At 51.6% G+C, this 25,691-nt stretch overlaps 1 protein-coding gene across 1 annotated transcript in view; it reads right to left on the minus strand.

Annotated features, from left to right (window-relative positions):
* LOC132817517 (matrix metalloproteinase-21-like) overlaps positions 1–20,760 on the minus strand; it is a 74,686-nt gene extending 53,926 nt beyond the window's left edge. Inside the window, exons 1-6 of the mRNA XM_060828003.1 lie at positions 20,652–20,760; positions 14,414–15,293; positions 13,557–13,696; positions 12,534–12,678; positions 8,714–8,971; positions 3,927–4,099 (exon numbers count right to left, since the gene is read on the minus strand). Coding sequence (XP_060683986.1) covers positions 3,927–4,099; positions 8,714–8,971; positions 12,534–12,678; positions 13,557–13,696; positions 14,414–15,293; positions 20,652–20,708 — 1,653 coding nt within the window. The 5' untranslated portion in view covers positions 20,709–20,760. The remainder of the gene's footprint in view (positions 1–3,926; positions 4,100–8,713; positions 8,972–12,533; positions 12,679–13,556; positions 13,697–14,413; positions 15,294–20,651) is intronic.
* Between the last annotated feature and the right edge of the window lie 4,931 nt (positions 20,761–25,691).

The raw sequence follows: 25,691 nt of genomic DNA on the forward strand, positions 1-25,691 counted from the left end.
TTGGTGTGTGGTATTGGGGATATATTAATGTGGTGTAGGGGATATATTAATGTGTTATTGGGAATAAATTAATGTGTGTGATTGGGGTTATATTGGTGTATGGTATTGGGGATATATTGGTGTGTGCTATTGGGAATATATTGGTGTGTGGTATTGTGGATATATTGGTGTGTGGTATTGGGGTAATATTGGTGTGTGGTATTGGGGATATATTGGTGTGTGGTATTGTGGATATATTGGTGTGTGGTATTGTGGATATATTGGTGTGTGGTATTGGGGATATATTAATGTGTGATATTGTGGATATATTGGTGTGTGGTATTTGGGATATATTGGTGTGAGTTATTGGGGACATATTTGTGGGTGGTATATGGGGATATATTGGTGTGTGCTATTGGGGATATATTGGTGTGTGGTATTGTGGATATATTGTCATGTGGTTTTGGGGATATATTGGTGTGTGTTATTGGAAATATATTAATGTGTGTTATTGGGGATATATTGGTGTGTGGTATTGGGGATATATTAATGTGTGTTATGGGGATATATTGGTGTGTGGTATTGGGGATGTAATAATGTGTGGTATTGGGAATATATTGGTGTGTGATACTGGATATATATTGGTGTGTGGTATTGGGGATATAATAATGTGTGATATTGTGGATATATTGGTGTGTGGTATTTGGGATATATTGGTGTGTGGTATTGGGATATATCAATGTGTGTTATGCGGATGTATTGGTGTGAGGCATTGGTGATATATTAATGTGTGTTATTGGGGACATATTGGTGTGTGGTATTGGGGATATAATAATGTGTGGTATTGGTGATATATTGGTGTGTGGTACTGGGGATATATTGGTGTGTGGTATTGGGGATATAATAATGTGTGGTATTGGAAATATATTGGTGTGTGGTATTTGGGATATATTGGCGTGTGGTATTGGGATATATTAATGTGTGTTATGGGGATATATTGGTGTGAGGTATTGGGGATACATTAATGTGGTATTGGGGACATATTAATGTATGTTATTGGGGATATATTAATGTGTGTTATTGGGGACATATTGGTGTGTGGTATTGGGGATATAATAATGTGTGGTATTGGGGATATATTGGTGTGTGGTATTGGGGATATATTAATGTGTGGTATTGGGGATATATTGGTGTGTGGTATTGGGGATATATTAATGTGTGTTATTGGGGATATATTGGCTTGTGGTATTGGGGATATATTAATGTGGTGTGGGGATATATTAATGTGTTTTTGTGGATATATTAATGTGTGTGATTGGGTATAAATTGGTGTGTGGTATTCGGGATATATTAATGTCTGTTATGGGGATATATTGGTGTGTGGTATTGGGGATATATTAATGTGGTGTAGGGGATATATTAATGTGTTATTGGGGATATATTGGTGTGTGGTATTGGGGATACATTAATGTGTGTTATGGGGATATATCGGTGTATGGTGTTGGGTGTATATTGATGTGTGGTATTGTGGATATATTGGCGTGTGGCATTGGGGATATATTAATGTGTGTTATTGGGGATATATTAATGCGTGTTATGGGGATATATTGGTGTGTGGTATTGGGATATATTAATGTGTGTTCTGGGGGTATATTGGTGTGTGGAATTGGGGATACATTAATTTGTGTTATGTGGATATATTGTTGTATGGTGTTGGAGGTATATTGATGTGTGGTATTGTGAATATATTGGTGTGTGGTATTGGGGATATATTAATGTGTGTTATTGGGGATATATTACTGTGTGTTATTCGGGATATATTAATGTGTATTATGGGGATATATTGGTGTGTGGTATTGGGGATATATTAATGTATTATTGGGAATATATTAATGTGTGGTATTGGAGATATATTGGTGTGTGATATTGGGGATATATTAATGTGCGTTATGGGGATATATTGGTGTGTGGTTTTGGGGATATTTTAATGTGTGGTATTGTGGATATATTGGTGTGTGGTATTGGGGATATATTGGTGTGTGGGAATTGGGATATTTTGGTGTGTGGTATTGGGAATATATTAATGTGTGTTATGGGGATATATTCGTTTATGTTATTGGGGATATATTAATGTGAGTTATTGGGGATATATTGGTGTGTGGTATTGGGGATATATTGGTGTGTCCTTTTCGTGTTATATTAATGTCTGTAATGGGAATATATTAATGTATGGTAATGGTCATGTTCATGTGTGATTGGGGATATATTAATGTGTGTTATGGGGATATATTGGTGTGTGGTTTTGGGGATATATTAATGTGTGGGATTGGGGATATATTGATGTGTGGTATTGGGGATATATTAATGTATGATATTGGGGCTATATTAATGTGTGGTATTGGGGATATATTGGTGTGTGGTATTGGGGATGTAATAATATGTTATATTGGGGATATATTGGTGTGTGGTATTGAGGATATATTGGTGTGTGTTATTGGGGATATATTGGTATGTTATGGGGATATATTAATGTGTGTTATGGGGATATATTGGTGTGTAGCTTTGGGGATATATTAATGTGTGTTATTGGGGATATATTGGTGTGTGGTATTGGGGATATATTAATGTGTGGTATTGGGGATATATTGGTGTGTGGTATTGGGGATATATTGGTGTATGGTATTGGGGATATGTTAATGTGTGTTATTGGGGATATATTGGTGTGTGGTAATGGTCATGTTAATGTGTGTGATTGGGCCTATATTAATGTGTGGTTTTGGGAATATGTTGGTGTCTATTATAAAAGCTGTAATAATGGAGCATTTGAAGATACAAAATAGTGTTAAACAGAATCTGTACAAAGGGGAAATCCTTCTGACAAATGTTCAAGAATATTTGAGGAAGTAACACACAAGATAGATAAAGGGGAAGGATTGGGAAATATATCTGGATTTTTCAAAGGCATTTGTTAACATATCACATATTCTGCTACTTACTAAGATAAAAGCTGATGGTGTTGGAGGCAGTACATTTGTACAGATAGAGGGTTGGCCAACAGAACTGAGAAAAGGGGTCAGTTTCTGGATGGCAGCTGTAACTAGTGGAGTATTAGAGGGATCAGTGCTGAGGCCAGAATTATTCCCAATATTTATTAATGACTTGGATGAGGACAGTGTATGTGCTGTGGCCAACTTTGTGGATGACACTACACTAAGTGGGAAGGCAAGTGGTGAGGCAGTAACAGAGTCTGCGCAGGGATATAGACAGGTTCAGTGAGTGGGCAGAGGGAATATTCTGTGGGAAATGGGAGGCTATCAACTTTGGCAGGAGGAATAGAGGAGCTGAATATTATTGAAATGGTGACAGACTGCAGAAAGCTGCAGAACAGAGGGCTGTAGGAAACCTTGGACATGGATCACACAAAGCTAGCAATGTTGAATTGGGAAGCGAGACGCAATGTTTGCTTTGATATTTGAAAGGAAATGGAGTGTAACAGTAGCCTGGAGTCCTGGGGGCAGTTTGGGTCCCCTTATTGAGGGAAATGATATTATTTCATTGGAGGCAAGGCAGAGAGGGGTGGTTAGGGTGATCCCTGGTATGGAGGGACTGTCCCTATCTGCAAAGGTTAAACAGGTCAGGACTCCCCTCCCTGGAGTTGAGATGAATGAGCGGGGTGTGGGGAGACAGAGTCCTTGTGTATATTTACGGCTGATACAGCTTCGTGATCAATTGGGGAATCAGTTATGGGGAAAACGAAAGGGCTCTATGGGGTAGAGGGTCCCTAACCCCATGCTATCTCTGTCCTGGGAGATGCTGTGTGGATGTTAAGTGGGTATTGTCGCCAAACTGGGACCCAATTTGGGAAGTGGTGCATTGAGTGAAGGCGAGGGTGGGCGGTGGAGCAGAGGGAGATTAAGGCGAGTGAGGCTGAGGTGACTGAGACTCACATTGAAGCCTTTGAAGAAATAGACACAGTGATCCCTTTTGTCGAAGTAGGTGGTGTCAACGGGGCCATCGATCCCTGGGAAGCCATGAGAGATGGCGCGAGGGTAACGGTTCCCCTGAGGGTCCTCCGTGTAGACTCGGTCATTGTCATTGTCGTACTGCCAGTACATGGTGCCTGTGTATAGAACCAGAGAACCCCCATCAGCCTCCTTCCTTAGAGCCCCGAATTGTTAGTGAAGACAGGACGGGACATCATGGCAGGGTCTGTCACACCCCAACACAACGGTTCATAATGGAGACAGAGAAACTCAGCAGGTCATAGAGTCACAGAGATATACAGCACGGAAACAGACCCTTCGGTTCAACTCGTCCATGCTGACCAGATATCCCAACCCAATCTAGTCTCCCCTGGCCTTCTTAAACCCTTCCTATTCCTATACCCATCCAGATGTCTGTCTGGCAGCTTCTGTGGAGAGAGAAACAGAGATATCATCGCGGGTCAGTGACCCTTCCTCAGAGTTACTTGTAGCTGGTTGGGATAGATGCTGAAGCCGGGGTCGGGGGTGGTGGAGGTGGAGTAAAGAGTAAAGAATAGATAGACAGGGAGCCCAAAGAGAGAGAGAGAGAACAACTGGACAGATAAAGGAGTGTAACAGTCGGCCTGGGAGACTGAATGGCTGCTCATGGGGACCATTAGAAGCTACCAATGGGTAATGTGGAATAGCCGACCATGTGGTAACAGGGCCTGGTGTGTGTGAGGGGTAGGGACATGGGAGAAGGGATTCAGGCCCTAAAGTTATTGAACTTGTTATTGAGCCTGGAGGGTCTCCAAGTGGAAAATGAGGTGCAGTTCTTCCACCTTGTGCTGAGCTTCACTGGAGCACTGCAGCAAGCCTGGGGCAGAGATGTTGGCCAGGGAACGGGGTGGAGTGTTGAACGAGCAGAACATAGGAGTTCTGTGAAGCAGCCCCCACCCACCCTCCCCACCCTCCCCACCCGGACCACATGTCACTTCTCCTGTGTAGAGGAGACCAGATTGTGAGCAGCGGATGCAGTAGACGAGATTGTGTGAGGTGCCGGTAAAGTGCTGCCTCACTTGGAGGGTGTGTGAGCCCTTGGATACAGTGGAGGGGGGAGGTAAATGGGCAGGTGTTACACCTCCAGCGGTTGCAGGGGAAGGTGCCGAGGGGCTGTGGGGGTGAGGTGTTGGGAGTGAAGGTGGAGTGGACCAGGGTGTCCCAGTGGGAATTATCCCTGTGGAAGGCAGATAAGAGAGATGTGTCTGGTGGTGGCATCTTGCTGGAGGTGGGGAAATGGTGGCTGATGATCCTCTGGATGTGGATGCTGGTGGGAGGGTAGGTAAGGACAAGGGGAACCCTATTGCTGTTGTGGGAGAGAAGAGAGGGGTGAGGGCACAAGTGTGGGAGATGGGTTAGACCCAGCTGAGGGCCCTGTCATGGTGTGGGGGACTCATCAGTTGAGGAAGTAGATGGACAATTTTGAGGCTCCCTTGTTGAAGTTGGCCTCACCGGAACACAGCCAGAGGAACTGGGAGAATAGAATAGAGTCCTGACAGGAGGGTGTGAGGGTGTAGAGCCCAGGTAACTGTGGGGGTCAGTGTGGGTAAGGTAACTGTGGGGGTCAGTGTGGGTACGGTTCCTGTGGGGGTCAGTGTGGGTAAGGTTACTGTGGGGGGTCAGTGTGGGTAAGGTTACTGTGTGGGTCAGTGTGGGTAAGGTTACTGTGGGGGTCAGTATGGGTAAGGTTACTGTGGGGGTCAGTGTGGGTAAGGTTACTGTGGGGGGTCAGTGTGGGTAAGGTTACTGTGAGGGTGAGTGTGGGTAAAGTTACTGTGGGGGTCAGTGTGGGTAAGGTAACTGTGTGAGTCAGTGTGGGTAAGGTTACTGTGGGGGGTCAATGTGGGTAAGGTTACTGTGGGGGGTCAGTGTGGGTAAGGTTACTGTGAGGGGTCAATGTGGGTAAGGTTACTGTGGGGGTCAGTGTGGGTAAGGTTACTGTGTGAGTCAGTGTGGGTAAGGTTACTGTGAGGGTGAGTGTGGGTAAGGTTACTGTGGGGGTCAGTGTGGGTAAGGTTACTGTGGGGGGGTCAGTGTGGGTAAGGTTACTGTGGGGGTCAGTGTGGGTAAGGTTACTGTGGGGGGTCAGTGTGGGTAAGGTTACTGTGGGGGTCAGTGTGGGTAAGGTAACTATGGGGGGGTCAGTGTGGGTAAGGTTACTGTGGGGGGTCAGTGTGGGTAAGGTTACTGTGGGGGGTCAGTGTGGGTAAGGTAACTGTGGGGGTCAGTGTGGGTACGGTTCCTGTGGGGGTCAGTGTGGGTAAGGTTACTGTGGGGGGTCAGTGTGGGTAAGGTTACTGTGTGGGTCAGTGTGGGTAAGGTTACTGTGGGGGTCAGTATGGGTAAGGTTACTGTGGGGGTCAGTGTGGGTAAGGTTACTGTGGGGGGTCAGTGTGGGTAAGGTTACTGTGAGGGTGAGTGTGGGTAAAGTTACTGTGGGGGTCAGTGTGGGTAAGGTAACTGTGTGAGTCAGTGTGGGTAAGGTTACTGTGGGGGGTCAGTGTGGGTAAGGTTACTGTGGGGGGTCAATGTGGGTAAGGTTACTGTGGGGGGTCAGTGTGGGTAAGGTTACTGTGAGGGGTCAATGTGGGTAAGGTTACTGTGGGGGTCAGTGTGGGTAAGGTTACTGTGTGAGTCAGTGTGGGTAAGGTTACTGTGAGGGTGAGTGTGGGTAAGGTTACTGTGGGGGTCAGTGTGGGTAAGGTTACTGTGGGGGGGTCAGTGTGGGTAAGGTTACTGTGGGGGTCAGTGTGGGTAAGGTTACTGTGGGGGGTCAGTGTGGGTAAGGTTACTGTGGGGGTCAGTGTGGGTAAGGTAACTATGGGGGGGTCAGTGTGGGTAAGGTTACTGTGGGGGGTCAGTGTGGGTAAGGTTACTGTGGGGGGTCAGTGTGGGTAAGGTTACTGTGGGGGCAGTGTGGGTAAGGTTACTGTGGGGGGGCAGTGTGGGTAAGGTTACTGTGGGGGTCAGTGTGGGTAAGGTTACTGTGTGGGGTCAGTGTGGGTAAGGTTACTGTGGGGGACAGTGTGGGTAAGGTTACTGTGGGGGGGCAGTGTGGGTAAGGTTACTGTGGGGGTCAGGGTGGGTAAGGTTACTGTGTGGGGTCAGTGTGGGTAAGGTAACTGTGGGGGTCAGTGTGGGTAAGGTTACTGTGGGGGACAGTGTGGGTACGGTTACTGTGGGGGGTCAGTGTGGGTAAGGTTACTGTGGGGGTCAGTGTGGGTAAGGTTACTGTGTGGGGTCAGTGTGGGTAAGGTTACTGTGGGGGGTCAGTGTGGGTAAGGTAACTGTGGGGGTCAGTGTGGGTAAGGTTACTGTGGGGGGTCAGTGTGGGTAAGGTAACTGTGGGGGGTCAGTGTGGGTAAGGTTACTGTGGGGGTCAGTGTGGGTAAGGTTACTGTGGGGGGTCAGTGTGGGTAAGGTTACTGTGGGGTTCAGTGTGGGTAAGGTAACTGTGGGGGTCAGTGTGGGTAAGGTAACTGTGGGGGTCAGTGTGGGTAAGGTTACTGTGGGGGGGTCAGTGTGGGTAAGGTTACTGTGGGGGTCAGTGTGGGTAAGGTTACTGTGGGGGAGAGTGTGGGTAAGGTTACTGTGGGGGTCAGTGTGGGTAAGGTTACTGTGGGGGGTCAGTGTGGGTAAGGTTACTGTGGGGGTCAGTGTGGGTAAGGTCACTGTGGGGGGTCAGTGTGGGTAAGGTTACTGTGGGGGGTCAGTGTGGGTAAGGTTACTGTGGGGGAGAGTGTGGGTAAGGTTACTGTGGGGGGGGTCAGTGTGGGTAAGGTTACTGTGGGGGGGTCAGTGTGGGTAAGGTTACTGTGGGGGTCAGTGTGGGTAAGGTAACTGTGGGGGTCAGTGTGGGTAAGGTTACTGTGGGGGGTCAGTGTGTTTCCGGTAGATATCGGTGGTCAGTCTAACCCCAGAAATAGAAACAGAGATGTGGAGGAAGGGATGGTGGAATCAGGGATGGACCTGGTGAAGGTTAGAGCAGGGTGGAAGTTGCACTTCACACAATCGAGCCGGCTGTATTCGCTGCTCACAGTGTGGTCTCCTCCACGCTGGGGAGAGGCAGTGCAGACTGGGGGACACTTCAGTTCTGCCCACCATAAACAAGACCCCCTTGTTCCCAGTTCCCCTGGCCCACATCCCTGTCTCAGGTTTGCTGCGGTATTCCAGTGAGTCTCAGCGCAAGATGGAAGACCAACACCTCATTTTCCACTTGGGAACGCTCCGGCCCTGAGGGTCTTCATATCGAGTTCAACAATTCTCCCACGCTGCTACACCCGGGCTTTGTCTGCACAGGGACTGATGTACACACAACCAATTGTCAGCCATTACTGTCCCCATGAGCAGCCATTCATCTCCCCTAGACTGACCTTGACCCCCTCCTTTGTCTGTCCAACTGTTTCTCTCTCTTTCTCTCTCTCTCTCTGGGCTCCATCTCTCTCTATTGCTTTCCCCCACCCCTGCCTCCCAACTTCCTCAGAATTAAATATAGCTTGAGAAAGTATGGTGTTGTAGAAGGGTCACTGAACCAGAAACGTTAACAGTTATGTCTCTCCTCAGGTACTGCTAGCCCTGCTGAGTGATCCCAGCACCACTCTAAGCCAGACTGTAAACGACTGAGTCTGTCCAATCCCTCTCCATCACAGAGACTCTCCAGCCCAGGCAGCATCCTGGCAGAGCTATCACGCCAGTGGACCGAATGGCCTCACCTTTGAAGAAGAGGGTGACATCCTTGTTCCAGGTCCAGATGTGAACGAAGCCGTCGATGTCAGAGGGAGGGAGACCCCTCCAGCCCACCACCAGGGGGATGGGGTCTCCGTACCGCGTCCTGTTGAAGCGGTTCTCGTACATCCAGTACCAGCCGTGCCGCAGGAAGTAGGTGTTGAAACGGTAGGTGACCTCCCCGAACTCGTTCTCCTCTCTGCGCACCCAGTCGAACACAGTGTTGAAGCTGCCTTCACAGACCCCTGAGGAGAGAGACAGGGAACACCAGCAGATCCTTCACCTCAGAGCTGGAGAATGAGCCAATACGCAATGATTATCCAACCATCGGGTACAGCAGCAGAATAGGCCATTCAGCCCATTGGCTCTGCTCCACCATCAGATCATGGCTGATTAAATTCTCAACCCCGACCTCCTGCCTTCTCCCAGTCACCCTTGACCTCCTTACTCATCAGGACCCTATCTATCTCTGTCAATGACTTACCCTCCCCAGCCCGCTGTGGCAATGGGTTCCATGGATACCCCACCCTCTGGCTGAAGAAATTCCTCCTCATCTCCGTTCGAAAGGATCGTCCCCTCACCCTGAGGCTGTGCCCTCGGGTCCCGGTCTCTGTTACCAGTGGGAACAGCTTCTCCCTGTCACTCCATCCAGGCCTTCTGTAGGCTTCAGTTAGACCTTCCCCTCATCCTCCTAAACCCTATCGAGGACAGACCCACAGCCCCACATCCACTCCTCAGGTGACAACTCCCTCACCCCCACCCCGATCATTCCTGAGACCCGACTCTGGAACTCCCTCCAATACCAGCACGTCCTTCCTTAGATCGAGGTAAGGGGTCAAAGGAGAATGGGGTTGAGAAACATATCAGCCTCGATCGATGGGCCGAATGGCCTGATTCTGCTCCTATACTTTATGGTCATAGGGCAATGGTAAATTCCACCGTGAATGACTGGGATACCAGATCATAATGGTCATTACCAGACCCCCGCGGCACTCAGCTCCGCAGAAAACCCATCGAGTAACTCGCTAATTTATTAACTAGGAACCTAGGACAGGCAGGAGGCTGGAGGAACACAGCAAGGCAGGCAGCACCAGGAGGGACAGGCAGGAGGCTGGGGGAACACAGCAAGGCAGGCAGCACCAGGAGGGACAGGCAGGAGGCTGGGGGAACACAGCAAGGCAGGCAGCACCAGGAGGGACAGGCAGGAGGCTGGGGGAACACAGCAAGGCAGGCAGCACCAGGAGGGACAGGCAGGAGGCTGGGGGAACACAGCAAGGCAGGCAGCACCAGGAGGGACAGGCAGGAGGCTGGGGGAACACAGCAAGGCAGGCAGCACCAGGAGGGACAGGCAGGAGGCTGGGGGAACACAGCAAGGCAGGCAGCACCAGGAGGGACAGGCAGGAGGCTGGGGGAACACAGCAAGGCAGGCAGCACCAGGAGGGACAGGCAGGAGGCTGGGGGAACACAGCAAGGCAGGCAGCACCAGGAGGGACAGGCAGGAGGCTGGGGGAACACAGCAAGGCAGGCAGCACCAGGAGGGACAGGCAGGAGGCTGGGGGAACACAGCAAGCCACACTCACACACTCACTTACACACTCACTCATATACTCACTCTTTCACTCACACACACACTCATATACTCACACTCACTCACACTCACTCACTTACACACACACACTCACTCACACATACATACACACACTCACTCATGCACTCACTCACTCATGCACTCGCTCGCACACTCACTCACTCACTCGCTCACTTACACACTCACACACTCACTCATATACTCACTCTCTCACTCACACACTCACTCACACACTCACTCATATACTCACTCTTTCACACACACACTCATATACTCACACACACTCACTCACACACTCACACTCACTCACACACACTCACTCACACATACACACACACACACTCACTCACTCACTCATATACTCACTCACTCACACTCACTCACACACTCACTCATATACTCACTCTCTCACTCACACACTCACTCACACACTCACTCATATACTCACTTACTCACGCACTCACACTCACTCATATACTCACTCACTCACACACACACTCATTCACTCACTTACTCACTCACTCACACACACTCACTCACACATACACACACACTCACTCACACACTCACTCATATATTCCCTCACTCACACATTCACTCACACACTCACTTACTCACACACACTCACTCACACATACACACAGTCACACACACACTCATATACTCACTCACTCACTCACACACACACACACTCATGCACACACTCACACACATGCTCATATACTCACTCACTCACACACTCACTCATATACTCACTCACTCACACACTCGCTCACTCACTCATATACTCACTCACTCACTCAAATACTCACTCTCACACTCACTCACTTATTCATACACTCACTCACACACTTACGCACTCACCCATTCACTCAAATACTCACTCACACACTCACTCATATACTCACTCACTCATATACTCACACATTCACTCACACACTCACTCGCACACTCACTCACTCATATACTCACTCACACACACACTCACTTACTCATATATTCACTCACTCATATTCTCACTCACTCACTCATATACTCACTCTCTCACTCACACGTATACTCACTCATTCATATATTCACTCACTCACACTCGCTCACACACTCACTCACTCACACACTCACTCAAATACTCACTCACTCTGGCATTCACTCACTCAAATACTCACTCACTCACATACTCACTCACACGCTGACTCACTCACACTCACTCACCCATATACTCACTCACTCTTATACTCACTCACTCATACACTCCCTCATATACTCACTCACTCACCCATATACTCACTCACTCATATACTCACTCACTCATACATTCACGCATATACTCATTCACTCACACACTCACTCACTCATACACTCCCTCATATACTCACTCACACATTCACTCACTCACTCACACACTCACTCACCCATATACTCACTCACTCACTCAAATACTCACTCACACACTCACTCATATACTCACTCACTCATTCTTATACTCACTCACTCACACTCTCACTCACTTACACACTCACACTCACTCACTCATATACTCACACTCACTCATTCATATACTCACACTCACACATTCTCTCACTCACTCACACACTCACTCACTCACTCACACTCACTCACTCACTCACACACACACACTCACTCACTCATATACTCACACACACACACACACTCACTCACACACTCACTCACTCACACACTCACCCACACTCACTCACTCATATACTCACACATATACTCACTCACTCATATACTTAGTGGACGGCACGATGGCACAGTGGTTAGCACTGCTGCCTCACAGCGCCAGAGACCCGGGTTCAATTCCCGACTCAGGCGACTGACTGTGTGGAGTTTGCACATTCTCCCCGTGTCTGCGTGGGTTTCCTCCGGGTGCTCCGGTTTCCTCCCACAGTCCAAAGATGTGCGGGCCAGGTGAATTGGCCATGCTAAATTGCCCGTAGTGTTAGGTAAGGGGTAAATGTAGGGGTATGGGTGGGTTGGGCTTCAGCGGGTCGGTGTGGACTTGTTGGGCCGAAGGGCCTGTTTCCACACTGTAAGTAATCTAATCTAATCTAGTATTTCACTCACACGCACTCACTCACTCACTCACTCATATACTTACTCACACACTCGCACCCTCCCGCCCTCCCTCTGTGGGTTGGTGACCACATTCCTGACCTCGGTGATCCGAGCTGACAGTGGATCCCTGGATCACTCACCGTAGATCTGTTGAATGGCTTTGCGGTCGTACCAGTCTAATTCCAGATCCTTGGAATCCTGTGGGATGTAGTTGGGGTGCATGATGGATCCCGGCCTCCTGATGTGTGGAAGACCCAGCACGTGACCAATCTCATGGACAGCCACCTGTACGTTTGTGAATGAGAAATGTTCTCACCATTTAACGGAGTGCCTCATGGGGGCGTGGGGGGGGAGCAACGGGGTTGGGAAAACGCGGGGGGGGCGACAGTCACCGAGCTCTCTACATCCTCAGGGAGAGCTCCCCCCACCCACCCCACCCCGGCCTCACTCTTACCCTCCAGCTGCTGGTAACCAGACATTCCTGACCCTCCCGAAAATCTGGAAACCCTCTCCCTGTACATTGCTGATGCTTGCCTCCTTCCTGTGCAGGATGGGGGAGGGTGGGGGGGGTGTGGTGGGGGGGGAGGTGTTGATGGTCAGGCTGGAGGATCACGCCTGCCCTTGGACTGAGTGACTGACCCTTCAGGCTATTTCGGAGCCCACCACGTCGCAGTAGGCCTGGAGTCAGATGTAGGCCCGATCAGGTGAGGAGGCCACATTCCCTTCCCTTTGAAGGCGTGAGTGAAGCAGATGGGTTTTTCCAACAACTAACGATGGTCAGTGGTCAGATGGTCACCTCCGAACGCCAGGCATCTCCTGGAAGACATGGCAATGGACCAGTGGCAACAGCTCTCTCTGCAATCCCATCCCTATTGCGTCTGGACCATCATCCGGGATGGTTTAGATGTCTCTGAGCTAGCCTGGACAAGGGAAACCAAATGATGTCCTGGCTTGCTGTCGACTCCAGGTTCATAATTAGTCCTGAGGCTGGGTCAAGATTAAAGTTTGCACTGTACTCGTAATGGATAGGGACTGACCTGAAAACCTCAGCCAGCAGGAACCCACCTTACACAGAGTCCGGACCTCAATCAGTCACTTCAGGGTGCCCTGAGAGAGCCAAGCCGCAGCGCCCAGGGAGAGGCTCACACACAACACAAACTCACCGTCAGTAAACTGATCCCCTCACTGCTCGAGGGGCTGACAAAATGCTCGTCGTCATCAAAGTGCACGTCGCCCAGGCGCCAGGCGTGGGCATACTCCTGGCCTGTCCCGTCGAAAACCTGCGAGCAGCCGAGGTGTCGCTCTGCAAAGCAACAGAGTCCGAATGAAACACTGCACAGAGGCCCAGTACCCACACCGACACGCTCACCAGGGACAGTGTAGAGGGAGCTTTACTCTGTATCTAACCTGGTGCTGTCCCTGCCCTGGGAGTGTTTGATGGGGACAGTGTAGAGGGAGCTTTACACTGTAGCTAACCCCGTGCTGTCCCTGTCCTGGGAGTGTTTGATGGGGACAGTGTAGAGGGAGCTTTACTCTGTATCTAACCCTGTGCTGTCCCTGCCCTGGGAGTGTTTGATGGGGACAGTGTAGAGGGAGCTTTTCACTGTATCCAACCCCGTGCTGTCCCTGCCCTGGGAGTGTTTGATGGGGACAGTGTAGAGGGAGCTTTACTCTGTATCTAACCCTGTGCTGTCCCTGTCCTGGGAGTGTTTGATGGGGACAGTGTAGAGGGAGCTTTACCCTGTATCTAACCCCGTGCTGTCCCTGTCCTGGGAGTGTTTGATGGGGACAGTGTAGAGGGAGCTTTACCCTGTATCTAACCTGCTGCTGTCCCTGTCCTGGGTGTGTTTGATGGGGACAGTGTAGAGGGAGCTTTCCCCTGTCTCTCACCCCATGCTGTCCCTGTCCTGGGAGTGTTTGATGGGGTGACAGTGTAGAGGGAGCTTTCCCCTGTCTCTCACCCCGTGCTGGGTTACCGTGTGGAGGATTAGTTTTGTCAGACCCAGGGAAGGTTCCTCACTTGTTCCAAATCCCAGTTTGATGTCGATTTCGGAGGCGGGGGAGGTCAGATCCTCCTCGAAGATGAGGGGAGTGACCTCACTCCACATGCGGAAGGCTAACTTCAGGATCATTTTCTGGTCTGCGATGGTGAGCTGGGAACTGTAGCCCTCATCCACAATCCGCCATTTGAGGGTGGTCTTGCTGAAGGCCACGATGGGTAAGGAATTGTCCAACACGTCCAGGGACCCTCTCTTCCTCCTCAGGCTGTCCACCAGCCATCGCATCAACCTGGGCCTTTGGTCCCCATTCGGATCGGAGCTCTCCCAGGATTGCCCTGTGCCATTCCGGTCGGATGTTGCTGTTTGGTTGAGTGGGCGTTGACCTGACCTGGTGAGCTGGTCCAGTTGCTCAGAGCTGATGTCCTCTGTGGGGCTGTGCTGGGATTCCCCGAGGTTGGGCAGGAGTTGCCTGGCGTGGACCCCGTAATGGGAGGTGTCTGGCCAGGTTGGCGCGTTGGCGATGGTGCTGAGGTTACTATCCAGCCCAGCCGAGCCCACCACCACTGTCCCATTCCCACTCTCTGAGTCATTGCCGTGGGCTTTGTGATCTGGAACACCGCAGCGGGGCACGTTCATCGCCTCCTTGGTGGCATCGTCCAGGATGCCAGTGACGGGGATACTGTTGGCAGTCTGGAATCGGAGCAGGGCACTGCTGTACTTGGCCAGCATCTGCTGGGATGGTTCCTGCTGCTTGATGTGTCTCCGGTTGTAGTGTCCCTCCAAGAGCAGGCCAGAGATATCCAGCGGCGAGGGGTCATCGTCCAGGGGCACGGAAACCCCTTGGTATGCCAGCTGTTCCCAGGGGACAGGCTCAGTCCAGCCGTACTTATCCAGGTATTCCTGGGGAAAGGAGAGCACACGGAGATCACACGGAGAGCACACGGGGAGAACACGGAGATCACACAGATGTCACATGGAGATCACACGGGAAGCACACGGAGATCACACGGAAATCACACGGAGAGCACACGGAAATCACACAGATGTCACACGGAGATCACACGGAGATCACACGGGGATCACACGGAGAGCACATGGAGATCACATGGAGATCACACGGAGACCACACGGAGAGCACACGGAGATCACACGGAGACCATACGGAGTTTACATGGAGAGCACACGGAGAGCACACGGGGAGAACACGGAGATCACACGGAGAGCACACGGAAATCACACAGATGTCACACGGAGATCACACGGGGATCACACGGATACCACACGGAGAGCACACGGAGATCACACGGAGAGCACACGGAGAGCACACGGAGATCACACGGAGATCACACGGATACCACACGGAGACCACACGGAGAGCACACGGTGATCACATGGAGATCACACGGAGATCTCACGGAGAGCACATGGAGATTACACGGAGAGCACATGGCGAGCACATGGAGATCACACGGAGATCACACAGAGATCACATGGAGATCACACGGAGACCATACGGAGAGCACACGGAGATCACACGGAGATCACATGGAGATCACACGGAGAGCACATGGAGATCACATGGAGATCACACAGGGATCACACACAGAGCAAACGGAGATTACACGGAGATCACATGGAGAGCACACGGAGAGCACACGGAGATCACACACAGATCACAAGGAGAGCACACGGTGATCACACGGAGATCACATGGACACATTCTCAGTGGGACACACTCACCTGGGCCCGGGGCAGCTCTGGGAAAGGGACTGGGGCTTCCTCACTTCGGGAATCGTCACCATACCCACAATCCCCTACCCCCATCAGGGCACAACCTGCACAATGCCCTCCACCTCCCCACCCCCTCCATCCCTCCCTCCATCCCTCCCTCCACCTCTCCCTCCACCCCTCCCTCCAACCCTCCCTCCATCCCTCCCTCCATCCCTCCCTCCACCTCTCCCTCCACCCCTCCCTCCATCCCTCCCTCCATCCCTCCCTCCATTCCTCCCTCCACCTCTTCCTCCACCCCTCCCTCCAACCCTCCCTCCATCCCTCCCTCCATTCCTCTCTCCACCTCTTCCTCCATCCCTCCCTCCACCTCTCCCTCCACCCCTCCCTCCACCTCTCCCTCCATCCCTCCCTCCATTCCTCCCTCAATTCCTCCCTCCACCCTTCCCTCCATCCGTCCCTCCATCCCTCCCTCCACCTCTCCCTCCATCCCTTCCTCCATCCCTCCATCCACCCCTCCTTCCACCCCTCCCTCCATCCCTCTCTCGATCCCTCCCTCCATCCCTCCCTCCACCCCTCCCTCCACCTCTCCCTCCATCCCTCCCTCCATCCCTCTCTCCGTGACTTAACAGAGACAGATAATCAGAGGGTTAGATAGGGTGGACAGGGAGAGCCTTTTTCCTCGGATGGTGATGGATAGCACGAGGGGCCATAGCTTCAAATGGAGGGCTGATAGATATAGGACAGATATCAGAGGTAGTTTCTTTACTCAGAGAGTAGTAGGGGTGTGGAACGCATTGCCTGCACCAGTTGTAGACTCGCCAACTTTAAGGGCATTTAAATGGTCATCGGATAGGTATATGGGCGAGAATGGAATAGTGTAGGTTATGGGCTTCAGATTGGTTCCACGGGTCAGCACAACATCGAGGGCTGAAGGGCCTGTACTGCACCGTAATATTCTATGTTCTAGCATTCAGGAGCGATGCCAGGAAACATTCCCACACACAAAGGGTGGGAGAGGTTTGGAGCTCTCTACCACAAACATCAGCGGGTGTTAGGTCAGTGTTTAATGTTAAAGCTGACAGATCGGGTTTTTGATAAACCAAGGAATAAGGGTCATGGGGCAAAGGCAGGGGCCTGGGGTTAGGTCACAGCATCACGCTGAACGGTGGAATCCAGTGGAGGGGCAGAATAGCCTACACCTGTTCCCATGTTCCCACACATGTTGAGAGATTTTCCCGTTGGAGGTTTTACAGGTTTGTGTTCTCCCAGCCTCCTGCCTGTCCCTCCTGATGCTGCCTGCCTTGCTGTGTTCCCCCAGCCTCCTGCCTGTCCCTCCTGGTGCTGCCTGCCTTGCTGTGTTCCCCCAGCCTCCTGCCTGTCCCTCCTGGTGCTGCCTGCCTTGCTGTGTTCCCCCAGCCTCCTGCCTGTCCCTCCTGGTGCTGCCTGCCTTGCTGTGTTCCCCCAGCCTCCTGCCTGTCCCTCCTGATGCTGCCTGCCTTGCTGTGTTCCTCCAGCCTCCTGCCTGTCCCTCCTGATGCTGCCTGCCTTGCTGTGTTCCCCCAGCCTCCTGCCTGTCCCTCCTGGTGCTGCCTGCCTTGCTGTGTTCCCCCAGCCTCCTGCCTGTCCCTCCTGTTGCTGCCTGCCTTGCTGTGTTCCCCCAGCCTCCTGCCTGTCCCTCCTGATGCTGCCTGCCTTGCTGTGTTCCCCCACGCCTCCTGCCTGTACCTCCTGGTGCTGCCTGCCTTGCTGTGTTCCCCCAGCCTCCTGCCTGTCCCTCCTGATGCTGCCTGCCTTGCTGTGTTCCCCCAGCCTCCTGCCTGTCCCTCCTGATGCTGCCTGCCTTGCTGTGTTCCTCCAGCCTCCTGCCTGTCCCTCCTGATGCTGCCTGCCTTGCTGTGTTCCCCCAGCCTCCTGCCTGTCCCTCCTGGTGCTGCCTGCCTTGCTGTGTTCCCCCCGCCTCCTGCCTGTCCCTCCTGATGCTGCCTGCCTTGCTGTGTTCCCCCAGCCTCCTGCCTGTCCCTCCTGATGCTGCCTGCCTTGCTGTGTTCCCCCAGCCTCCTGCCTGTCCCTCCTGGTGCTGCCTGCCTTGCTGTGTTCCCCCAGCCTCCTGCCTGTCCCTCCTGATGCTGCCTGCCTTGCTGTGTTCCCCCAGCCTCCTGCCTGTCCCTCCTGGTGGTGCCTGGCTTGCTGTGTTCCCCCCGCCTCCTGCCTGTCCCTCCTGATGCTGCCTGCCTTGCTGTGTTCCCCCAGCCTCCTGCCTGCCCCTCCTGATGCTGCCTGCCTTGCTGTGTTCTCCCAGCCTCCTGCCTGTCCCTCCTGGTGCTGCCTGTCTTGCTGTGTTCCTCCTGCCTGTCCCTCCTGGTGCTGCCTGCCTTGCTGTGTTCCTCCTGCCTGTCCCTGCCGGATGGTGTCCCTCCGCTGCCACCTCTCCTGGTGTGAACCCCGTCTGCTCACTGCTCCCTCACTGTGATACACCCACACACCCAGCTCCCTCTGCTCTTGCCTTTACTGTCCAATGCATAAACTCAAATAATAAGATTCCCTACAGTGTGGAAACAGACCCTTCGGCCCAACCAGTCCACACTGCCCCTCTGAAGAGTAACCCACCCTGACCCATTTCCCTCTGATCTAACACTATGGGACAATTTAGCCTGGCCAATCCATCCTGACTGGCACATCTTTGGACTGTGGGAGGAAACCCACACAGACACGGGGAGAATGTGCAAATGAGACAGTTGCCCGGGGCTGGAATCGAACCCGGGTCCCTGGCGCTGTGAGGCCGCAGTGCTCACCACTGAACCACCGTGCTGCCCGCCTTCCAATACCAATTTCAGACAAGAATGTCCATTGTCCCTGTTGGATGTTTCCTGCCTCTCAGCCAATGTTCGGTCCAGGCTTAACACCCAAAAGGACTGCTGTAAATCAGAGAGAAAAGCAGGCATTGCTGGAAACGCTCAGCAGGTCAGAGTGGAGGGAAATCAGAGGGGACGTTCTCAGCAGGTCTTACTCGACCTGAAACGTTAACTGATTTCCCTCCACAGATGCTGCCCGACCTACTGAGCTTTTCCAGCAACTTCAGTTCCAGGTTTGCTCACTGTCACTGTCAGGTGTAACGTTTCGGAGAAGTGTCTCCTGCCAGGCCAGTGGCAACGCCCCCAATAACATCCGGCTTCCCTGCTCCCTGTCCTGGCATCAGAGGGAAGTGGGTGTGTGTGTGTATATGTGTGTGTGTATGTGTGGGTGTGTTTGTCTGTGTGTGTGTATGTGTGTATGTGTATGTGTCTGGGTGTGTGTATGTGTGTCTGTGTGTCTGTGTGTTTGTCTGTGTGTGTGTATGTGTGTCTGGGTGTGTGAGTGTGTGTGTGTGTGCGTGTGTGTGTGTATATGTGTGTGGGTGTCACTATGTGTGTGGGTGTGTGTATGTGTGTGTATGTGTATATGTGTGTGTATGTGTATGTGTCTGTGTATGTGTGTGTGTGGGTTTATGTGTATGTGTCTGTGTGTGTGTATATGTGAGTGTGTGTGTGTGTGTATCTGTGTGTGTGTGCGTGTGCGTGTGTGCGTGTGTGTGTGTGAATGCATGTTTGTGTGAGTGCATGTGTGTGTGTGTGGGGGGGGTGTATGTGTGTGTGTGCATATATGTGTATGTGTGTGTGAATGCATGTGGGTGTGTGCGTATATGTGTGTGTGAGTGTATGTGTGTGTGAATGCATGTTGGTGTGTGTGTGAGTGTTTGTGTGTCTTTGTGTGTGTGTGTGTGTGTGTGTGTGTGTATGTGTGTGTGTGTATGTGTGTGTGTCTGTGTGTGTGTTTGTCTGTGTGTGTGTGTCTGTGTGTATGTGTGTCTAGGTGTGTGAGTGTGTGTGTGTGTGCTTATATGTGTGTGGGTGTGTGGGTGTCACTATGTGTGTGGGTAGGTGTATGTGTGTGTGTATATGTTAGTGTGTATATGTGTGTGTGTGTATGTGTGTGTGTCTGTGTCTGTGTGTGTGTACGTGTGTGTATGTGTGTGTGTATATGTGTTTGTGTCGGTGTGTGTGTATGTGTGTGTGGGTCTATGTGTGTATGTGTCTGTGTATACGTGTGTGTGGGTGTATGTGTATGTGTCTGTGTGTGTGTGAGTGTGTGTGTATCTGTGTGTGTATGTGTGTGTGTATGTGTGTGAGTGTGTGTGTGTGTTGGTGTGTGTGTGTGGGTGTGTTTGTGTGTGTATGTGTGTGGGGTGTATGCGTATGTGTCTGTGTGTGTGTATGTGTGTGTATGAGTGTGTGTGTGTATGTGTGTGTATGTGTGTGCGTGTGTGTGAGTGTGTGAGTGTGTCTGTGTGTGTGTGTGTGTGTATATGTGTGTTGTGTGTCTGTGTGTGTATGTGTGTGTGTCTGTGTATGTGTCTATGTGTGTATGTGTCTGTGTTTGTGTGTGGGTGTGTGTGCGTGTGTGTGCGTGTGTGTGTGTGTGTGTGTGTGTGTATGTGTGTGGTGTTGAGCGGTGTCTCCCCGTGAGCCTGCGTGTGTTCCTGTGACCTACCTGTGCTGACTTTGTGTTGAGGACGGGTCGGGCGCGTGTCCACGCTCTCTCCTGCATGTCTGAGTGGTCCCTGCTGTGATAGACCTTCTCACTGACACTGAGGTAGAGATGGAGACACACGCACAGGAGGCCGCATCCTCCTGGGAGCTTCATCGTCGAACAACTCTCAGCGGTGAACCCTCGCGGCTCCTCCCAGGGCCAGGCCACACGGCTGGGTCACGTCCCGGTGGGAAATACACGCCTGAACACGCACGGCCCTCCCGGTCAGGTCTCTGACTGCATCTGGCAGGAGATGGTCTGCAGGAGAGACACAGAGCGATGTCAAGCAGCAGGGACCTCACCAACCCACACAGCAGGCGGCCATTCAGCCCCTTCAGGCTGGTACCCAGGGACAGCAGGCGGCCAGTCTGACCCTCGAGGATTCTGTGGTGAGAGGGAGAGGTGATGTATTGATTTCCTGCAGGTTGGTGTAACACTCCAGGAGATCTCCGCTGATCCGGCCTGTCAGCGATCAGCCTGACCTTTGGAATTCTGACACTGTTATCCAACACAAATCCATCTCGGGTTTTGCACTTTCCCATCATTCTCAAAGGGTATGAGTGGGTGAGGGGGCAGGGAAGGGGTAAATCCTCATTTCCCACCCTGTCTTTCTGAGGAAGTGGATGGTGACATTCCCAATGACCAGACCAGGCCCAATGTCAATGGTTCTCCCAGCAGTGGGATCCCACACACAGGGGGGAATCACATCCCGGTATCCACCTCCTTCACCATCCCATCACCAAACCAGGGATCCTCCAACCGGGCCCAGCACTGACAGGCGCTCACTCCTCACCGATACACCCGGATACGTGGGACTGAGGCCGGGCAGGAGTGATCCAGAAACACAGGGACACACACCCACACACACACACACACACACACACACACACACACCCCCACACACACCCACACACTCACACACACACACGCACACACACACACACCACCCACACACACCCACACACACACACACACCACCCACACACACCCACACACACACACAGCTACTCACACACACACACACACACTCACACACACACACACTCACACACACACATGCACACACACACACCACCCACACACACCCACACACACACACAGCTACTCACACACACGCACACACTCACACACACACACACACACACACACACTCACACACACACACAGCTACTCACAAGCACACACACACACACTCACACACACACACACACACACACCCACACACAGCTACTCACACGCACACACACACACACTCACACACACACACACACAGCTACTCACACACACACACACACACACACACACTCACACACACACACACACCCACTCACACACACACAGCTACTCACACACACACACACACACACCCACACACACACACTCACACACACACAGCTACTCACACGCACACACACACACACTCACACACACACACTCACACACACACACACACTCACACACACACACACACACACACAGCTACTCACACGCACACACACACACACTCACACACACACACTCACACACACACACTCACACACACACACACACACACACAGCTACTCACACACACACACTCACACACACACACACACACACACCCACTCACACACACACAGCTACTCACACACACACACACACACACCCACTCACACACACACACAGCTACTCACACACACACACACACTCACACACACACACACACCCACTCACACACACACAGCTACTCACACACACCCACACACACCCACTCACACACACACACACACACTCACACACACACACACACACACACACACACACAGCTACACACACACACACACATACACACTCACACACAGCTACTCACACACACACAGCTACACACACACACACACACACACACACAGCTACTCACACACACACACACAGCTACTCACACACACACAGCTACACACACACACACACACACAGCTACTCACACACACACAGCTACTCACACACACACACTCACACACAGCTACTCACACACACACACACACACACACACACACAGCTACTCACACACACACACACACACAGCTACTGACACACACACTCACACACACACACACAGCTACTCACACACACACACACAGCTACTCACACACACACAGCTACTCACACACACACACACACACAGCTACTCACACACACACTCACACACAGCTACTCACACACACACAGCTACTCACACACACCCACATACACACACACAGCTACTCACACACACACACACACACACACAGCTACTCACACACACACACACACTCACACACAGCTACTCACACACACATACACACACACAGCTACTCACACACACACTCACACACACCCACACACACACACAGCTAATCACACACACACACACACACACACAGCTACTCACACACACACACACACACCCACACACACACAGCTACTCACACACACACACACACACACACAGCTACTCACACACACTCACACACACACACACACACACAGCTACTCACACACACACACACACACACAGCTACTCACACACACACTCACACACACACACACACAACTATTCACACTCACACACACACACACACACAGCTACTCACACACACACAGCTACTCACACACACACACAGCTACTCACACACACACACATACACACACACAGCTACTCACACACACACTCACACACACACACCCACACACACACACAGCTACTCACACACACACTCACACACACCCACACACACACAGCTACTCACACACACACACACACACAGCTACTCACACACACACACTCACACACACACACAGCTACTCACACACACACACACACACACACAGCTACTCACACACACAGCTACTCACACACACACACAGCTACTCACACACACACACACTCACACACAGCTACTCACACACACACACACACACACACAGCTACTCACACACACACACTCACACACACACACAGCTACTCACACACACACACACACAGCTACTCTCACACACACAGCTACTCACACACACACACACACACACAGCTACTCACACACACACACACTCACACACAGCTACTCACACACACACACACACACAGCTACTCACACATACACACACACACACACAGCTACTCACACACACACACACTCACACACAGCTACTCACACACACACAGCTACTCACACACACACATACACACACACAGCTACTCACACACACACACACACAGCTACTCACACACACACACACTCACACACAGCTACTCACACATACATACACACACACAGCTACTCACACACACACTCACACACACCCACACACACACACAGCTAATCACACACACACTCACACACACACACACAGCTACTCACACACACACACACCCACACACACACAGCTACTCACACACACACTCACACACACACAGCTACTCACACACACACTCACACACACACACAGCTACTCACACACACACACACTCACACACACACAGCTACTCACACACACACACACCCACACACACACACAGCTACTCACACACACTCACACACACACACACAGCTACTCACACACACACACACACACACACACACACAGCTACTCACACACACACTCACACACACACACACAACTATTCACACTCACACACACACACACAGACACACATGCGCACACACAGCTACTCACACACACACTCACTCACACACACAGCTACTCACACACACACAGCTACTCACACACACACACACAGCTACTCACACACACACACATACACACACACAGCTACTCACACACACACTCACACACACACACACACACACACACACAGCTACTCACACACACACTCACACACACCCACACACACACACAGCTAATCACACACACACTCACACATACACACTCACACACACACACAGCTACTCACAGACACACACACCCACACACACACAGCTACTCACACACACACACACATACACAGCTACTCACACACACACTCACACACACACACAGCTACTCACACACACACACACACCCACACACACACACAGCTACTCACACACACACACACACAGCTACACACACACACACACACAGCTACTCACACACACACTCACACACACACACAGCTATTCACACTCACACACACACACACACAGACACACATGCGCACACACAGCTACTCACACTCACACACACACACACTCACACACACACACACAGCTACTCACACACACACACTCATACACACACACCCACACACACCCACACAGACACACACACACCCACACCCCCCCCACACACACACAACCCACACAGAGATACACACACACCGACACACCCACACCCACACACACACACACCCCACACAGTGATACACACACACACACACACACCACATAGAGATACACACACACACCGACACACACCGACACACACACGCACACACACACACACACAAACACACCCCACACACACACACACACACACAATCAGAGATACAAACACCCACACACACACACCACACAATCAGAGATACAAACACACACACGCACACTCACACACACACACACGTACTCACACCACACACAATCAGAGATACAAACACACACACCCACACACACACACCCACACACACACACCACACAATCAGAGATACAAACACACACACATACACACTCACACACACACACATACCCCACACAGAGACACACACACACCGACACACACCCACACCCACACACACACACAGATACACACACACCGACACACACACACACACACACCCTACACAGAGATATACACACACACCCCCCACACAGAGATACACACACACACCGACACACACACATACACACACTCACACCCCACACAATCACAGATACAAACACACACCCACACACACACCCACTCACACCCCACACAATCAGAGACACAAACACACACCCACACACACACTCACACCCCACGCAATCAGAGATACAAACACACACCTAC

This window comes from Hemiscyllium ocellatum, chromosome 1 (assembly GCF_020745735.1).
Source record: "Hemiscyllium ocellatum isolate sHemOce1 chromosome 1, sHemOce1.pat.X.cur, whole genome shotgun sequence".
NCBI classification, from domain to species: domain Eukaryota; kingdom Metazoa; phylum Chordata; class Chondrichthyes; order Orectolobiformes; family Hemiscylliidae; genus Hemiscyllium; species Hemiscyllium ocellatum.